We start from the raw sequence: 18,215 nt of genomic DNA, 5'->3' as shown, positions 1-18,215 counted from the left end.
TGTGCTTGGTTGTACTCTCCTGTACTCGGTTCTTTTTAACTTAACATAAATCGAGTTGCCTCGTCGCACGTGGCCATCAGGAAAGTGGCTACTGGCTACAATGCAATTTATGAACTTATAATTTTTTTAATTACCAAATTTAAATCCTCTTTAGATTATGAGTTAATTTCGGATTTTTTTCGTAAAATAATTATCTTTAAACCAATTTCATTATTTTTAAAAATCTCAACTTATCTCTTATTATTGTTAAGAGGCAAAAAGATAAAATTTATCAATCCACTCCTATTTTTATTTCTCTTTTAAACAAAAATAAAAAATAACGTGAAAAAAAAAAAGTAATTCTAAGATAGCGAGAGAAGTGATCTGAAATTTACCCTTAAAATATGAACGAAATGATACTAAAGAAACAAACTCCTTATAAGTTATACACGAAGCAGATTGCTATGGCTTCAACATCGCATGCGGATTTGCATGTTTGGTTTCCAGTTTCTAACAACTGCTTAAAAAGTGAAAAAAAAAATGGGGGCTTAACAAGTGAAAAAAAAATGGGGGCAAAAATTATCCCTTAGCAACAATTTTGAAAGATGGCTAATACGCCCAAATCATCCGAACTTGTTGTGCATACACAATCATACAGAGGCGTCCAAAGTTGATGAATTTGTTGATGCAAAATTCAATAGCTGCCACTGCCGCAAGCCCGCAAGCTTATTCGAGCAATTGAAGAGCTACTTAATACATACACACAGCTCGCCAAAAACAATCGAATTGAATTCATGGCTTGAAACACTTTGTTACGGAACCTTGTAAATGTCACCCGGTTAGTTAGACGATAACATTTCTTCTATCACTAGTATGAGTATCACCTGAAAAATGAATGGGAGAATAGATACTGATGGATGATCATAATAGTTTTATGGGAAATTATTGTCCCAAAAGTTAAAAATGTCATTACCTAAACTTGAATAATGACCTCCATTACAGAATTTTCCTAGCCCTCAGATACCAATACGTGAGGAAAAATGCCATCACAGCCCCAACAATTATGCCGGCTGTTGTCAACCAAAAAGCAAACTGCAATCAAGTCAAACGAGAAGATGACGTGGTCAGATAATAATCATCTCAAAATAGCATATGAACAATATACTACAGAAGTATTAAGTAATTAACTCGTAAAAAAAAGTACCACGTGTTCTTCAAGATACGACTTCAAGTTCATGCCAAATATACCTGCGACCAGGGAGTTAAGTCATGACACTGGTTCAAGAATGATAGTAATCAGAACACAAGCATCAACTGATCAATAAGAACAATTTATTCCCAATTTTCGAACTACAGGTCTTGCATTATTCATAAAATTAAAACTCCAGGTCACTGTTTCCTTGGCCTTCAACTGAAGCTAAATTATAACATTATTAAACAGGAATATCTATTTTATTGTCATCATTCTGTTTGACTACCGGTCAATGAATGATTGATTGATTAGCAATGAGAGAAAGATAGCAAAATATTGTTTATAAAACATTCTGCTTGGTAGGATTTCAACGTAAAGTCCCTGATACCTGTTTATCATACAAGTGAGTTTCAGGCCCTTGTCATATCCAACTAATCCAAGAATACAGTATTCAGTTATTGAATTAAGCAACTTGCTTCAAAGTTACCAAGGTGGCTTACATCATCTTAACAGATGTCTATATACTATTAGTTCTATATGCTTGTTGCAGCTCCAACTCTGAAGTGCTATATTATGTAACACAACAATTTATGGGCTTTCACATTGATCAAAACGTATGGTGAGTTAAGACAGCCATATGAGGAGCAATATGTACAATATGGTGGCACACATAATAAATCATTATGCACCAATTAATTCACAGATTATAACACAGTTTGTAGCATACTTTCTTTAAAAAAGGACACACCTGCTATTAGGGCACCAACTGCAACACAAAAGGCCCCAACCTGGAGAAGTAATTCTACTCTGCTAACCTCAAGCCTCCGAGAGCTGATAATTAAAAGCAACCCAACCCCTCTTTATCAGTAAGAAGAAATGAGTACCACAAGAAGCGAGGGAAGATTTAATACTAGAAATAAACATGTTGAGCTATTGCCACAGAGCCCTGACTAGTGATGGGAACGCAAAGGCTTCTGTATAATATAGGCTTTTGTTTTTTATCATTCTATTTTGGTGGGTGATATGTTGCTAATCTCCAAAAGGCTCTAATGAAATGCAACACATGATTTTATAGAGCCTTCTATGTAATATATTTTCAAATTCCAGGAACTTTCTACCAGATTCCATTTTCAGTTAAAAAATTCAAAGCTAACAAGTAATCAGAGCATGCCCTTGGGTAGGAAAAGGGTGATGCTTTGTATTTCACAAATGCTGATGTCTGAGACAAACTTTCATACTAGTTGCATAAGGTTATTTTGACACCACATCCAAAACAGAAATCATAAAGCTAATAAAGCAAACAATTAAAGAAACTCAAACATCATCCAGACCTTAGATTTACAGCAATAGAATCTTCCATTTCTTTAGCAGAATCAAGAAGCCTTTCTGACTGTCCATGACAAGATTCACATCTGCAAATGACATAAAGTAGTGTAGTTAGTTTCTATATGAAAGGAAATATGATTCTCACCAGCATGTAATACAGTGTCACTGTTGTCATAAAAGTTATAAACATGACAAGCAAACTCAAAACACCAAGCAAGGTTCACCTATTCTGTTAAGCTGAATCAAATTATGAGTAAGAAATACTTTCTTGTTGAACTTGTAAATACCTAATTGGTAAACTGTTTATGTCTTAGAATGAACAACTTTAGAAAACAACAGCTAGTGACACTAGCAAAGTTTCATTGGGTATTAATAATTATTGGGTACTAACGTAGGCATACTTCTATCAAAAGTTGGAAACTATTTAGCTGTTGCAGTTATAAATATTCCCAAACTCCCATATTCTTTTCCGGGGCCGGGTTCCATCTCTGCAGAAAAGTTAGTATGAATGATTAGGACAAAATGACCAACATTTAAATGCTCCAACATGGATTCTTATTGTTCCAGCTTTTTATTCTGGCAGAAAAATTAAGTTGATTACTGGAGCTAAGAAGAGAGGACACAAAATAGAGTAAAACTTGCCATGATATAATTGTCTTTTGACAATTATTCATTCACTTTCTAAAATATAAAATTCTCCAGGATTCTTTTTGGACAAGATATTATTTGGTATCTTGCCTTCAGATGAGCCTTCTTTCTATACTTTCATAATATGATGAAAAGCTTCTCAAAATCCATGTGCCCATTGCTTTGAACATAACTATTTGGACATTCTGATTTCTGACTATTCAATTAAACACTTGACATGGTGCTACATAGGACATTGCTTACTTATACTTATTTCTAGGAAATGTAAATTCTAGCACTCAAAACTCTGAATTGGGAGACAGAGGCTTTTCAGTCACAAATGTCATCAACGCTCTTTCTTAACTTGTACAAGCCAATTTTCAGACGCACATGTAAAGTGTCCAATTTTCACTTATCACGAGTATTACATCGAACTAAAACTTTCTGTCATTCTTTGCAAAGCAGTTGGACATGGTTCATATGTCAACTCAACAAACAATGATTTGTGTATCCCACCGTCAACATTGTGTAGAATTTGGTATGGATACCTAAACTCTAGTAGGCACAGTGCCCAACATGTTAAGCTATTAAGAGGGATTTCTCCATGACCATGACAGCAGATAGTTGTCCTGCACATTTAGGATTTCTCTTTTGAGGATTACATAAAGTATTGAAAGAGATCTTTCATAAAGCATCACTGTTCTCCATAACTAGAAGAGATTTGTGAAGCACTAATCACCACAATTCTACATCTTGAATTCCTACTCAATAAATGTTATCATAAATGAAATATCACCATTTCATAAAATCCACAACAGTTGTTAACAATATCCACATAAATAAAACAAGGAAGCAATATATTTAGTAACTTTATCCCAGATGGTTAAATTTTAACAAGACAGTTGTTAAGCTTTACTAGTGGTCATAAAATAATCATCTTGCTGCAAATTGGTGCTATAGAACCCAAAAATGATCCAAATTACTTATCTCCTGATTTGATATCTATATAACAAACTGAGAAACAAGGTTGCAAAGTTATAGAAAAAAAAGGACAAATGTGCACACAAGAGAAGAAAATATAGAAAAACGAGGACAAATATGCTTTGCATGCAGAAGAAAACTAAGAAAACAACCTTTGAAGATAGTTTTCCAAAAGCATCTCGATTTCTTCCTCCTCTTCTGCAAATGTAATAGTTGGACGTATTAGAATCATATATCAATGAATTGTATATGCATTTACACAAGACCAGCTACAAATATCATGAACAAAGAAACCTTTGCAGAACATACCCTCAGCAATCTGCTTTTCCAAGGGAACAGAGCATTCCACATCATCGTTCCCTCTTCTCAGAGTGCAGTTCTTACCCATAATACAAATACGGCGTATTTCATGTGGATCCTCCAAAAGATCAAGAAGCATTTGCCGGAGAGCCCCTGCCCTTGAACTCAGTTCAACCTAAAATGAAAGCAATAGATAAAGACTGTATTTTTCAAAATGCAACTCAAGTCATTATTCAAGCTTCGGTACAAACAGTATCATACCAAGGTTTGCTTGCTTATACGAAGTTGCTCCAATATATCAGCGGTCAAACGGTTGGGCAACACCTCAAGTAGACCTTGAACCTGAAGCAAAAAGATACGAAAAATACAACAAATGGAAAAATAAGTTCGTAATTTCAGAAATTAGCATACACACTAAAGTAATAAACTGATGAACAATAGATATAAACCAGAAGAAATTATCAATTGGTTAGCATTTATCAAAATAGAAGTGAGAAATTTATTTGTACAACTACCAAATAATAGCAGAAAGAAGTGACAACAGAGCTAACATATCAGGACGGAAGCATATCAAGCTTATCTGAAATCAAATTTGAGGTGCAACAAGATAATCAAAATAATGTATAAATCTTCAGAGGGATAGAATTACCATTGTCAAATCAATCATCAAGTACCCTTTTAATATACAGTCTAATCTATTGTTTTGGAGATTAACAAGTTTCAATGAATTAGATTCACAATAACCATGAAATTCAAGCTTTTACAAATAGAGAAACATTTTTTTAACTCATCTAATTTGGTAGTCAACTTTGATTTTTCTTTCCTCCTCTTGGTGTCTTTCCAGATCTATGACATTTCTCCGGGGGGGAAAAAAAGGAAGGAGACTTTTCACCAAGATCAGTAACCAAAGGATGTGTTTCAACTGTTATCCACATAAACAAATTCATACATGAAGTGCCCTTAGTTTATTTATTTATTTTTGAGTTGTAGCCTAATGGCAATCCAGTAACCCATCCCTCCCCCCCCATCCATGTGAGTGAGGTTCAAACCCCAGACCTCTTGTTTCCACTCAAGAGATTTTAGCAACTGAACTAGGTGGCACCCACTGAAATGCCCTTAGTTAATTTACACTAAACATGCAAGATCTTTTGATGATTAGACGCCTTCTCCTTCAGAAGAAAAAATATTAATGCATAACTGGATCCATATATTTCCTATCACTGGTACATTAAAAATTCTTAAATGTAATTTCCACAAGTCAAAGAGATCTTCTAGGATACTAACTTGAGGCAGATATAGTGCAGTTAAAATGTCCAAGACATTGGAAATGACAGCTTCAGTTAAAGTTTTGCTTGTTTTGTAACAAGTCCTGATAAACCCAAAAGCAAAGCCACAAACAGGAGAAAAACAAAATAAATACTCACTATGCTCTCATACTCACACGAGGTTCTATATGCATTAGTCTCTGCTCCAGACGCTGGACTCGTGAAAGTAATGCTGCTTCAACAGCCTGAATCATCATGCCACAAGTTCAAAGTAAACAAAGGGAATGAAAATAAATGGCATAATACAAGTGCATAGCTTATGCTAGTGACATTGTTTAATTGCAAGTTCCACTTTTAATTGACATGTAAAAGCATTTCCCTTTCCTAAATCTTTTCAATCTATTCAACTCCTATGCTTTGGCTCCCATGATTGCTCTCTATTACAGGAAAAGTAGGTTTTAAGCATCAATTTTTATAGGACAATATCTATTCTAGTAGTCTCCATTAAGAGCTTGATGCTGTTGAAATAAGCCAACATTTGAAGAAAATATTAAGTTAGGCATGGAAACATTAAGTATAAACAGAGATCAAAGTGACAAACTAACCTCAATCATAAATGGCATACATGGACTACCATTCAAGTTTCTGGGATTCAATCGAGGCAACAGAGTGTCTATAAAAGCTTGTCCTCCTTTACTAAAAATGATCAATCAGGCACTAAGTTCAGTAATTTTCACACCAGAAATATATAAGAACTGAAATAGCACTACTAAACAATGAGATGTTTGTGCTGCGCAAGAAGATAAACTTACCGATTGTAGTCAAATATAAAGACACGCTCCTGCATTGTTATTGCTCTCAGTGAACCCAAATTTAGCAGAATGGCATGCTCACGGACCTATGATACAAGTCACGTAATAAATTGTAAACATACCACATACCACAAACAACTGAAGAATATTTTTTTAATATTAATGTTAATCGTGTCATTACAGTACAAAAATTCATGGGAAAAAAAATGAAGTAAGCAAGTTTAAAACCGAAAGGTACAACTAATGAAAAATGCTAAAGCCTTGTTACAGCATCCAATGTCCAATCTTTAGCTAACATTTAAAGTTAGTTGAAGCATTCAAAAAGGACGACACTTATTTTTGGTATTCTTCTCAAAAGGCATATCATGTCTAAATCCTAGTAATAAAACAAATAAAAGAAGGAAAAAAGTAACATAATATGAACTTCCCACAAATAACAAAGATAAGTTGATATAATACCAGCAAGGATGGCATGGAATTTGTCAAAAACAACGATGGATCAATGCTTCTGATATCTCTTGGACGAAGACCTGGCAATGGGAAAGATTCATAAGAAAAGGTCAGTTTAAAATAATATGTACCTGCATGCACAAACCAAACCCAAATACATCATTCTTGCAGGTAATGTGATTTTCATATAGATATATCCTCATTTAGTTTACATACATTAACATTTGCTTTAATGATTCCTTTAACAAACCAAGCGAAAAGGAACATTAACAAAGTTTTCGAGGAGCATTTTATTTACCACTTGACTTCAACAACTGACGTCTGTTTATCTTCCTAGTAGAAACCACCCCATTTGACTTCACTTCCACCACCTTTAAATAAGATAAAGAAAAATATGAAAAAAATGACGAAGAATCATGCATATAAATCAAAAAACCATTAATTGCTCAAGTGCAGATCAAAATCAAAGCAAATATAATAAATAGCTAGAGCAAAACAAAGACTCTCAACTAACTTTGTTAACAGTACGAGGATCATTCATACTTAGTACGTTACCTCTAATCTTATTTTTATTTTTCTATCTTTGTGATTGTGAGACAGTAGTTAATTGCCAAAAAGCCAAATTAACAACCTTATCTTAATTTCTCTTACACCTTTAGAATCAAAACAATTTCTGGAAAATGGAATTAAATTAATTATGACACATTGTCTCAGCAGAGAAAATAAGACTTCAAGTGCTTTCATACCTCTAATAGTACTTTCTGAACAATCACATGTCAAGCGCTTCCCCGATAAGCACTCCAACTGTTTTAAATCCTTTAAATAAGTCCTCTATGTTTAAGCCGAACACTACGATAGTGCATCTAAAAGTGCTTTTGGCGCGGACAAAAGCTTGCTCAAACAGGTGAAGGCACTAACTAATTAATTTTAACGGGTTTGGCCCATGTATATGTTTTTTTAACTAACTAGAAGTGCCGTTCGGACAAGCGTTTGATATGTACTAATAGTGCTTATAATGTAGGGGAACCAAAAAAAAAAAAAAAAGAGTGCTTTTCCAAGAAGCACTTGAAAAGTGCTTTCCAGAAAGTTTTTGCAAAGTGCTTTGCATGAAGCATAATTTACTAAACACACTATTAAAAGCGTCCTGAAAATTTTTCAGAATTAAAAAAAAAAAAAAAAAAAAACCTCATAAACCGGCTCTCGAATTCCAAGAGATAAAGAATCACTGGACGAGGAAGCAGTCCTCTGCGGCCGCTTCACATGCACCTTCGTATCCTCCCTCACTCCATCAACATCATCATCAACCGCCTCCGATTCGCTCAACCGATCCTCATCCGTTGATTCTGTCAAACACTTCACTTTGGACGAAACCTTTACTATAATCGGAAACAGAGAAGCATTTCTCAACTTCTGTGAACAAGGCCACGGTTGTGACGGCGAGCTGAAGAGAAGATAATTAGCTGACATTGACCGAGATTGAACGGCAAATTGAAGGATTTTAGGCGATGGAACTGAGGCCATGTTTGCTCGCCAGCTCTGTTCATGGAATTGTACCAGCTCAGATTTATAGCGATAAAACTATTAGTACTTTTTCAGCTTTCGGATATCGTTAAATACTTGAACTTGAGGTCTTTTATTAATTTTTCAATTGTAGAGCAAGTAGTTGACAGTTAATTTTTGTGGCCTATAACTGGTTTGGTAATCTTGTCCTTTCGTGTAATTTTCACACTCGTGATATTCCTTTCTTTATTGGTAGTGCCGGGGGTAGCTTTTCAAACGTACCACCTGGTGCTCCCAGCGTTTTGACACATGGCAAATGCTTTGTGGTTAACTAAATTCTAATTTATTTTTTTTATATCTTTATTTATTGGCTAACTCTACACTTTTACTGCAGCACACATTCTCCAAGTGAGGTAGATAAAAATAAGTGAAAATTTTCAGATGAGAAGGGAGTCACCCTCCCCGGTCGTCGTCCTTTATTTTTCCTTTTCTATTATTTTGTTACTCATCAATGCCTTTCTTAGGCCTCTCGATGGTGGTGCGTGAAAGTTTTGGAGGCCGGAGTATTACGCGGATGATTTTATTTTCTTTTTGTGCATCTTATTGTTGTTTTTGTTGACAATTTATCATTAACATTTGGTTGTTATAGTTTGTATCTTCTTAGTAGAGCACTGTAGAGATTTTTTCTTTTTTTTTTTTTAACAATTTGAATGAGGATATCTCTATTTAATCGCCATTAACCTAAAATAATCTTTGTACATTTCTTCAACAGTCAACTAATTATAAAGAATTCAAATCTCACGCACACACATGTATATATAGATATATATATGTATGCATGGATACACATTCTCTTTCATCATTAAATCCTTTGTTGCTTCTTTTATCAAATCTAACACGGTCTCTTAGTTAGCTGAATTTGTGGCTACAAAACCAAGTAATTTCATAAAAGAAAATGGGGCTGCTTTTGATGCAGAGAATTTGTTAATGGTCGAATACAACCATAGCCCTTTCAAAACTTCCCCTTGTACTCAACACTAATGGTAATGGGGTAACCAAAAGAAAAGGATAATTTAACAATGGAGGAAGTCTCTTTCTTAGAGTCGAGGTTGTAGATAAGAAAGTTGAGTACAAATTTATTCACGTGAGAAATTTGAAGACGATGCTGATTAATGAATAATTTGATCTTTTCGAGGGGTAAATTGAAGAATCACACGCCCAAACTAATAGAAAATTACAAATGTTTGGTCATACTTTGACTTAAGGTGGTGTTTGGATGGGAGGAGAGAATAGAGGAGATGAAAGTAATTTAAATTCTCTTTTTATTTCCATTGTTTGGTTTGACAAAATATATAAGAATTTAATTTCCATTAGAATTTAATATCCATCATAATGTAGAATTTGAATTCCACACCAAGTAATGAAGAATTTAAATTCCTCTTATGTTAGAAACTAAAGTTTCCAAAATTACCCTTCAACTTTTCAACTTGTTTTATGTCATTAATAATTATTATTTATAATTTTATTTTATTGATTTAATATTATAAATGGATCACCACCGGAAAATCGCCAGACTACAGCCGGAAAGTTGCCGAACTACCGTTGGAAAGTTGCCGGGCCACCCTCAGACGTTGCCGGAAAGTCGTCGGACCACGTTGGACGTTGCCGGAATGTCACCGGACCATCGCCAAACGTTGCCGGACTTCGCCGGACCACCGCGCGGACTTCACCGGAAAGTCGCCGGACCTTCACCGCTGGCCACCGGACCGTCATTATATATATATTAATTACTAATATAAATAGTTAAATATTTAAGGTAAAGGGTAAATTAGTCTAAAGAAAAAAATTATAATTCCTTTCCTTGTTAAATTTTATATCAAACCAAACAACAAAATCTAATTTCATTACTTTTCTCCATTCCTTTCTTCTCTCTTCCTTTCCATTCCACTCTTTTCCTCTCCTCCCTTTTCTACAAACCAAACATGACCTAAGTGACTCGTGTGACTTCAGCTTAAACCACAATCGCCAAGACTCAATGCAAATGTCTTTTGCCGTAATAATATATGCATCTAGTTATGATGAACATTGTATGTATCACTTCACATATTCTCAGCTAAAATGGTTGCTAATACACATAATAACAAATGCTTGACTAGAGTTTGAAAAAAGTGACTCGAGCTAAAACATATACTGGCCAAAACGTAAGTGTCTTTTGTTGTATTATATGCATCCAGTTTTATCCACACTACGTCCACTATAAGAATATTGGTCTTTACCGATGAAACTTTTAGCAATGAAAATATTTTCGTCCCTGTAAGCACTTTTTAGTAACGAAAAAAATTTTGTCGCTAAATTCATAGTAGAAAAATAATATTTAATTATCACATATTGGGACCAAAAATTAGATTCGATGCCAAAAAATTAAGAGGCAAAAAAAATGTTGGCACCCAAAACCTTTAGTGACCAAAATTTGATATATTGCAACAAAATTTATTCGTTGCTAAAAATAGTTTTAGCGACGAATAAATTTTCTCACTAAAACTCTTTGATAAGCTAAAAGACTCTTTGATATCCCAAAAGAATATGTTTTGGCGACGAAAATAAATTTCGTAATTAAAAATAGTTTTAGCAATGAAATATATTCGTCGTTAAAACTTTTTGATATGTCAAAAAAATATATTTTAGCGACAAAAATAAATTTCATTGCTAAAAATAGTTTTAGCAATGAAATTTTGTTCGTCGCTAAAAATTTTTAATATGCCCAAAAAGCATGTTTTGGTGATAAAAATAAATTTCATTGCTAAAAATAATTTTAGCGACGAAATCTATTCATCGCTAAAGATGTGAAAATTTAAAAAAAAAAATTGGCGGAAGATTTTCCACCAAAATTTTAGATCCTTAGCGACAAAATTGAATTTTGTCGCTACATGTGTAATTCTAGCGACTAAAATTAGATTTCCTCACTAGATGTGCACTTTTAATGATGAAATATTTTATCGCTCAAAAATGTCAAAATAAAAAAAAAATTGTTGGGTTATTTTCCGCTAAAATTAAGGTTTAGTGACGAGCTTTAAATTTCGTTGCTAAAAGCTTATGTTTCCTATTACTTCATTTCTTTCATTCTTTCATCCCCTTACTAACATTCTTTAATTCTCTCATCTGTAAATATATAATTCTCATTTTGTAATTTAATCTCTACTTCTTTTTTCTTTTATTTTTAACATGGTATAATTTTTTTTACTTATCTTATTTATTCTAACTTATATTATTATTATATTTTTGTTTATTATGTTAACTAATTATTGTGTGTTTATTTGTAGGGAATATTGAAGATCAATTACATCAAGATGAAGAAAATCAAGAAATTTATATTAACTTGTAACAATTTTCTTTCAAAAAATAGTTATTAAATTTTGTAATTATTTTTGTATTGTTCATCAATAATAATAATTCTTTTTAAATTAATTAATTCGGTTTTATCATAATGGTATTAATTGTCATTGTAATTTAGTATTAAAAATGATAATATTTTAAAAATAGTAAGAATAATTAAATGAATGAAAAATGATACTTTTTTGCGGTGAAAATTATTTCGTTGCTAAAAGTAATGTACTTTTACCAAGGAAATATGATTTATCGCTAAAAGTCTTTTTGGCAACAAAACAAGATTTGTCGCTAAAAGTTCTTTTGGTGACGAAGCGGGATTTGTCACTAAAAATACTTTTAGCGGTATTTTTAATGATGAAACAAGATTCGTCACTACAAGCATTTTGGAGATAAATAAATTTTTGTCACTAAAAAATACTTTTAGCAACGAAATTGTTTTGGCGACAAAAATTTAAAAATTCAACGCTAAAGACCTAATGCGACGCTCTTATGGTGATGAAATTGCGATAAAATTTTTTTTGTCACTATAACCTTTAGCAATGAAAATTACAAATTTTTAGTGATGAAACTATTCGTCGCTAAAGCCCTTTTTCGTTGTAGTGATCGCTTCACTCATGATCATCAACGATGGTTGCTAGCACACAGTATCACTTTTCTTGCAGCAAATTTAGTTGGAATCTAATAATTAACTCACCCCATAACCGATTACAAACTAACAAAATGCGCGCCAAAATAAAAAATAACAGAATTAATTTTTGTATAATTGATTATGTAAGTTTAGCAACAATCGTCATTAGTACTCTAATCAAGAAAAAAGAAAAAAAAAAGCAAAAAGTTGAAATAAAGACAGAGAAAGCAAGTTGTAACAATGGCCACTTACATGTGGTACTTTACAAATTGATTTAAGGGGTTCCTGGGTGGCTGCCTAGTTGGACGGCGGGCTTTGGCTTCACACTCATCATTGCTATACTGAATCCTGGGTGGCTGCCTAATTGGACGGCGGGCTTTGGCTTCACACTCATCATTGTTGTACTGAATAAAGCAATCACAAGGATTTTCAAAGAAAAGGGTCGTGAATGGAAGTTGTCTTTGGGGTTGTGTGCATGCTTAGCAATCTTCCATATGAAAGCTCAAAGTTTCGATTACATGACGTACATTTCCAATATTCAGGTCATTGTCCCACAAATGATTCGATCTTTTGTGTCCAGCATTTTTGAAGGAGATATATGAGGCATCTTAAGTTTCAATGCGCCCATCATCTTTGGAATCTTGGCCGTTTCATCATATTACACTAACCTAGTGAGGAACTTTCTTGAGAATAAGTTACATGCATGTACCTTACATCCCTCTCACATGAATAGTATCCATACACTATTCATGTGAGAGGGATGTAAGGTACATGCATGTAACTTAGCATTACCCTTCTTTAGATCAATTGTTCTTCAAGTTTGTGTGGCGTCATCGACACGTCATCAACCTCAGTGCGAGCGAGTACGTCCCCATATTCAGGGTCTATGAAGGTATCTTTGCTTTTTTTTTTTCTTTCTTTTCGGTTTAATTATTATTTTCTTTCTTTATTAATTTTTTTTTTCTATTTCAGGCCTATTGTTTAAGATCTGAAGTGCACAGTATACCTATAGTCCAAATTGAAAATGTTCTACTCCTACTATAATCTGATTCTTTGTTTGCGTCAGTTTAATTTTGTGATAAAACACTTAGGGCCAGTTTGGGAATGCTGTAGCTTTTAAAATAATTGCTGTTAGCTGTGCTGTAGAAATAATCAACTGTGAAGAGAATCAGTTAAGTGTTTGGTGAATTTTGTTTCAAGAAGTACTGTGAGTTTTGAAAGCAGTTATGGACGTTTGGTAAATTTTACTGTTAAACTGCTGAGAGAAAATAAATGACTAAAATATCCATAATATAAGATAAAATTTACTTATATATATAAAAACATGTACATATAATATTTTTAATTGTGTATTATAATAATTTTTACTAAAAATAAAATTTATAATATATTTATTTTATTTTTTTATCTTAAAGCAATTGATAATTAAATTAATAATATAGTGAAATAAATTTAATAATAATTTGACCAATAAATTGATATTAATAAATTTATATTTATGAATTATAATACAAATTTTTTATAAATTATTTTGTTTCTAATTTAAATAAGGATAATTTTGGATTTAAATAATAATTTTAAGGATATTTATGGAATTGTATTAAATGATAAAATTGATTTTCAAAATCAGAATCTAAAAGCTACTACTTCCCTGCTTTTCAAAATCAACTGTAGGAGAAACTAATTTTAACAAAAGTGATTTTGATTTTTTTTTACCAAACACTAAAACTAGCTTTTAGATTTTCAAAATCACTTTTAGGTCTCCTAAAAGCAATCCCAAACGGGCCCTTAGTCTTTTGTTGCTAGTTGGAATTATCATGTAGCCATTAGAATAGCTATTAAAGTCTTGAGCTGTTACAAATGTAGAAGCATGAGAAATGAATTAGAGTGGTTTGGATGCATTTTAGTGTGGAGCCTTCAGCTCTATAAATAGATAAACATCAAAATATTAATTGATAAATCTCCAACGATATTATTTTGATGGATGGCTTTGATTTAATGGCATTCCCATGAAATTATTGTTAATTTTTCATCTAAAAAACTTAATTTACATTTATGTGTAAATTTCCTTCATTACCAGCTTTAGTGAAATTCAGTGGCATTATGGTATTTTTAATAAGTTAATGGCAATCCGCGATTAAATTTCACAGAATTTGGAAGGATTTTTATTTGATCAATGAGATACATGATTTGTATCGCAAATGATGTGAATACATGAAGGAAAATTTATGAATGTGTACCTACATGTACGTTATCACACTACTAAAAAAAGGTCTTTACTGACATTAGAATAGTGTCAGTAATTAATTTTAGTAACACTTACTAATTGTGTCAGTAATCTGGTAGTTAGAAAAATAGTGACACTTGTTTATGGTGTCACGAGTATAGTGTCAATGATTACTATTACTATAGTATCACCAAAATCATGATACCATAATATCATAATATTACAATACTATATTGGTGTTCGTGATTACTGTTACTATGGTATCAATATTTTATTTATTATTTAAAAAATAATAATATAAAATGACATATTAACCATATCTGCAAACAAATAAAAGAAAAAGGAAAAGAAATTGGTTGCCAAATTCCAACAGTTGCAAAATAAATTAACAAGCAATACAGAGACAAAAGGTAATAGAAATAAACATATTTTGCTCGAAAGTAAAAATATTCATAAGTTATGAACAAATAAACTCAATTATCTTAAAGGAAAATTAGAGAACAAGAATGTTGTAGCTCATTTGATTAGAAATAAGGTAAAATATATTTAACTATAGATATAAGTTAAAAAAAAAGGTGATGATGAAATAATTCTAAATCGAAACCTCTATAGTGTTAGTGATTATTCATTCATGTAGGGCCCCTTTCTCTTTTTAGCCTCTTTCTTTAGCCATCCTAACTGACCCCCTAAACGAGGAGTAAGCGTTGAAGGGGTCTATTGACTTCAAAATCTTTTAAAAGCAAAAAAAATCTATCAGAAGACTACTCACACTGCTCGAGTCTAGTAGACTCTGATCGGGGCTACCTTACTATAGGAATTCCGTAGATATAGACTAAAATAAAATCAAGACAACTTCCTATCTCGAATCCAAAGAACAAAGGTCTACTAGAGTGAATTCCATATTGGCTATGCGCATTTCCTGCCTTAAGTTGATAGAAAGGTGTTTACGCCGTTAAGGTTGCCTCCCCAGGCCCCAAGGGGCGAGGGTTTAGTGGGCCCACGGCAACCAATCCGTCAACTCTTGGTAGGCAATGACAGACCTGAGAACCCGAGAATAAAGACAGACTAGTGTCAATTCGAATCTGAGTTAGGCAAAGCAATCAGTCGCGCCACTTTAACTTCACACCCTGAGACGAAAGCGCAGCGCCAGCGGATGGGAGTATTCGTTTCAGACAGAGCGATCGCAGCAGCAAGTATTGAATTCATTCTCTTATATATATGAATAAGAGAGAGTGAGAGAGCAAATTATAGCATTCAAGTTTTCAGTATAACATCTAGTTTCAAGAAAGTGTGTTTATTTCTCATTATATAAAAAAATAATGATTTTCCAGCTAAAAAATTCATAATAAAATTTAATATATGATAACAACATAGTATATTGTTTCAAAAAAATGCTTGCAATTATGTCTTTTAGCCACCAAACCTAAGTATGAGAGTAAAGCATTTAACTCTTGATAATTACACATTTTCTGCATAATGCAATTAGTGTCAACTCATTCCAAATTACTCTACTAGAATAATAAAACATTTCAGCCATTATATGGATGGAGTTACTAATTCAGAATATTCACAATTGAAATCACAAGTATTATTGGAAGGTGTATCACCTAAACCAAAGTAATTAGTGGCTAGAAGAAACAGATAATATAGAATAAATATAGAGTTCAAGGCAACTAAGAGATGTACCTCTTAAAGCTTTGCATATTATCTATCTTTCTAAGGTAATCTTTAATTCATATAGTTCCACCCCCTTTGAATTCACAAACCTAGACTTTATAAACAAAGGTCTTATATAATTAATCTTAATACCTTTTTACCAAAAATATCATTATATTCATAAATAAAAATCACAAGTTAACGTTTTAACCTCGTGTTGGGCTGTCTTAGTCTGCACATGGAAAAGGAATCTAAGATAATGTGTATATTTTTCTGAGAAGAAAAAGGAACAAAAAATAGAGAAAGGAAGTCAAGAGTAAGAAGTAATTATTCAATAAGCTGAAAAATTATCATATATCATGCATGTTTTAGTGAAATTGATGATCATATATACACTCACTCACACACACACACACACACTACTACACACGTGTCCATAAGAGACAACCAATAAAGTTAGGAAAGAGCATACAATGCAAGCCAAGACCACTGCAATGGTAAAAGATGAACTTCCTAGCCCCTCTTGAAGACCAATAGCTCCTGTTAGAGCCAACACGGTAGCAAAATGCGACCAAGGCATTCCATCCGAATCAAGCATCCTTTTAGAATTCCATCTCTTTTTTTTTTATACCTGAGTATCTAACAGAAACCTACAGAATAAACATACAAAATAACTGAGATATTATTATTTCAAAAGAACAACTCCTTAATTCTTTGAATTAGAGGTTAATCACAATGAAAAAAGAGGGCATTTTGCAGCACCAACCCCTAATGAAAAGGTCAATCTAATTTTTTTATGCACACAAAATATCAAATCAACAAAATTTGTAATATGCAACCAATCAAATAAAGAGAAATGGTGGAAAACATTACAATGAAAATGGAGATAACTAAATGGATGGGATGAAGATCTAGAGGAACTAAGCAAGAGCAAAGGCGAGAAAAGTGGAGATCAGAGGGAAGTTTTAAGGGAAGAACAGCCACGGCAATAATTGAGGAGTCCAAGAATGACGTTGCTTGACCACTCCTCAACAACATTGCATCTCTTACTGTAGTCACCTCATCCATTATTTTAAATTTTTTAAATTTTTCGTCTTTCTCTTATTAGATGAGACGATCCCTAACAGTTCGCAATTTACAGTTCCCAAAGCCACATCCACAACCACAATCGCAACCCCTCCCTCTCCTCTTTCTCTCTCCAACGAGGAGTGAACGATGCAACAAATTTCCAATAGGGAAGAGATTAAAGAGAGAGAAGAAGGAGTTGCCATGGTGAATTTAAATAATCTAACCATAATCCTTTTAATTTGGTAGATTTATGGCAGTCGAAGATTGAATTAATGAAATAAGGTGAAACTTTACCTGCCAAGAAATTCAAAGACCGAAGTGCGATGAGCAGTGCATACTCGAGCACAGTGGTTATCAAAGCAAAAAGTACAGATCTAAAGAGAGTTTTCGGAGCTTTTGGCGGAGCAACATGGTGGATATTTTGTAACACGATGTAGCTCATTAGGGTTTCGTATGGTATGGTTCTTAGAATTTGAGCGATGGTGTTAGGGTTTCATATGACATCTTGAATTTGAGAGTCGAAGGAGAGATTTTCTAGAGGTATGAAGAAGAAAGAGATGGTTAAGAGATGAGATGGTTGAGCCTAGAATTACAAGTTAGGGATTTTAGGTTTATGTTGATTTTAGGGTTTCTTTTTGCTTTTACATTGTTGTTTTTTTTTTATATTTGTTTAATATAATGGTTTAATCAAATAATAAACAATTTGTTTGGCTTGATGGTTTATTGCTTGAACATAAAAAACCACAGTTTTGATGTCTTGGGTTCAAGTAGCAATGACAACAAAAATTGATTTTTTTTTCAGTTACTAATATTTTAG

The 18,215-nt window shown here is 33.0% G+C and overlaps 1 protein-coding gene across 2 annotated transcripts; it reads right to left on the bottom strand.

The window, feature by feature from the left end:
• Positions 1–359: 359 nt before the first annotated feature.
• Positions 360–8,623, bottom strand: LOC18034352 (magnesium transporter MRS2-11, chloroplastic). 2 transcript variants are annotated; one of them, XM_006424321.2, is made up of 14 exons: positions 8,118–8,623; positions 7,231–7,303; positions 6,942–7,012; positions 6,483–6,568; positions 6,276–6,366; positions 5,847–5,915; positions 4,667–4,747; positions 4,415–4,580; positions 4,258–4,303; positions 2,503–2,583; positions 1,920–2,002; positions 1,184–1,227; positions 953–1,071; positions 360–863 (listed from the first exon to the last, which is right to left on the bottom strand). In XM_006424321.2, exons 1-13 carry the CDS (start codon positions 8,451–8,453, stop codon positions 976–978), a joined length of 1,323 nt encoding a protein of 440 aa, XP_006424384.1. In that variant the 5' UTR covers positions 8,454–8,623; the 3' UTR covers positions 360–863; positions 953–975. The 2 variants fall into 2 exon arrangements, with proteins under 2 accessions (XP_006424384.1, XP_024035445.1); XM_024179677.1 differs by lacking the exons at positions 360–863; positions 953–1,071 and having other exon boundaries at positions 1,184–1,254.
• Positions 8,624–18,215: the final 9,592 nt, after the last annotated feature.

This window comes from Citrus clementina, unplaced genomic scaffold (genome assembly GCF_000493195.1).
Source record: "Citrus clementina cultivar Clemenules unplaced genomic scaffold, Citrus_clementina_v1.0 scaffold_8, whole genome shotgun sequence".
NCBI lineage: Eukaryota > Viridiplantae > Streptophyta > Magnoliopsida > Sapindales > Rutaceae > Citrus > Citrus x clementina.
Note: the sequence above shows the minus strand (reverse complement) of the source record. Positions and strands in the feature narration are given on the sequence as shown.

What these genes read in the sequence shown, in the direction of transcription:
- LOC18034352 (XM_006424321.2), bottom strand. Translation starts at nt 8,453, where the DNA reads ATGGCCTCAGTTCCATCGCCTAAAATCCTTCAATTTGCCGTTCAATCT. An exon ending in GGAAAAGCAGATTGCTGAGG is followed by an intron (nt 4,304 to 4,414) that starts GTATGTTCTGCA and finishes TTACATTTGCAG; the next exon opens with AAGAGGAGGAAGAAATCGAG. An exon ending in TTGGAAAACTATCTTCAAAG is followed by an intron (nt 2,584 to 4,257) that starts GTTGTTTTCTTA and finishes TGTCATTTGCAG; the next exon opens with ATGTGAATCTTGTCATGGAC.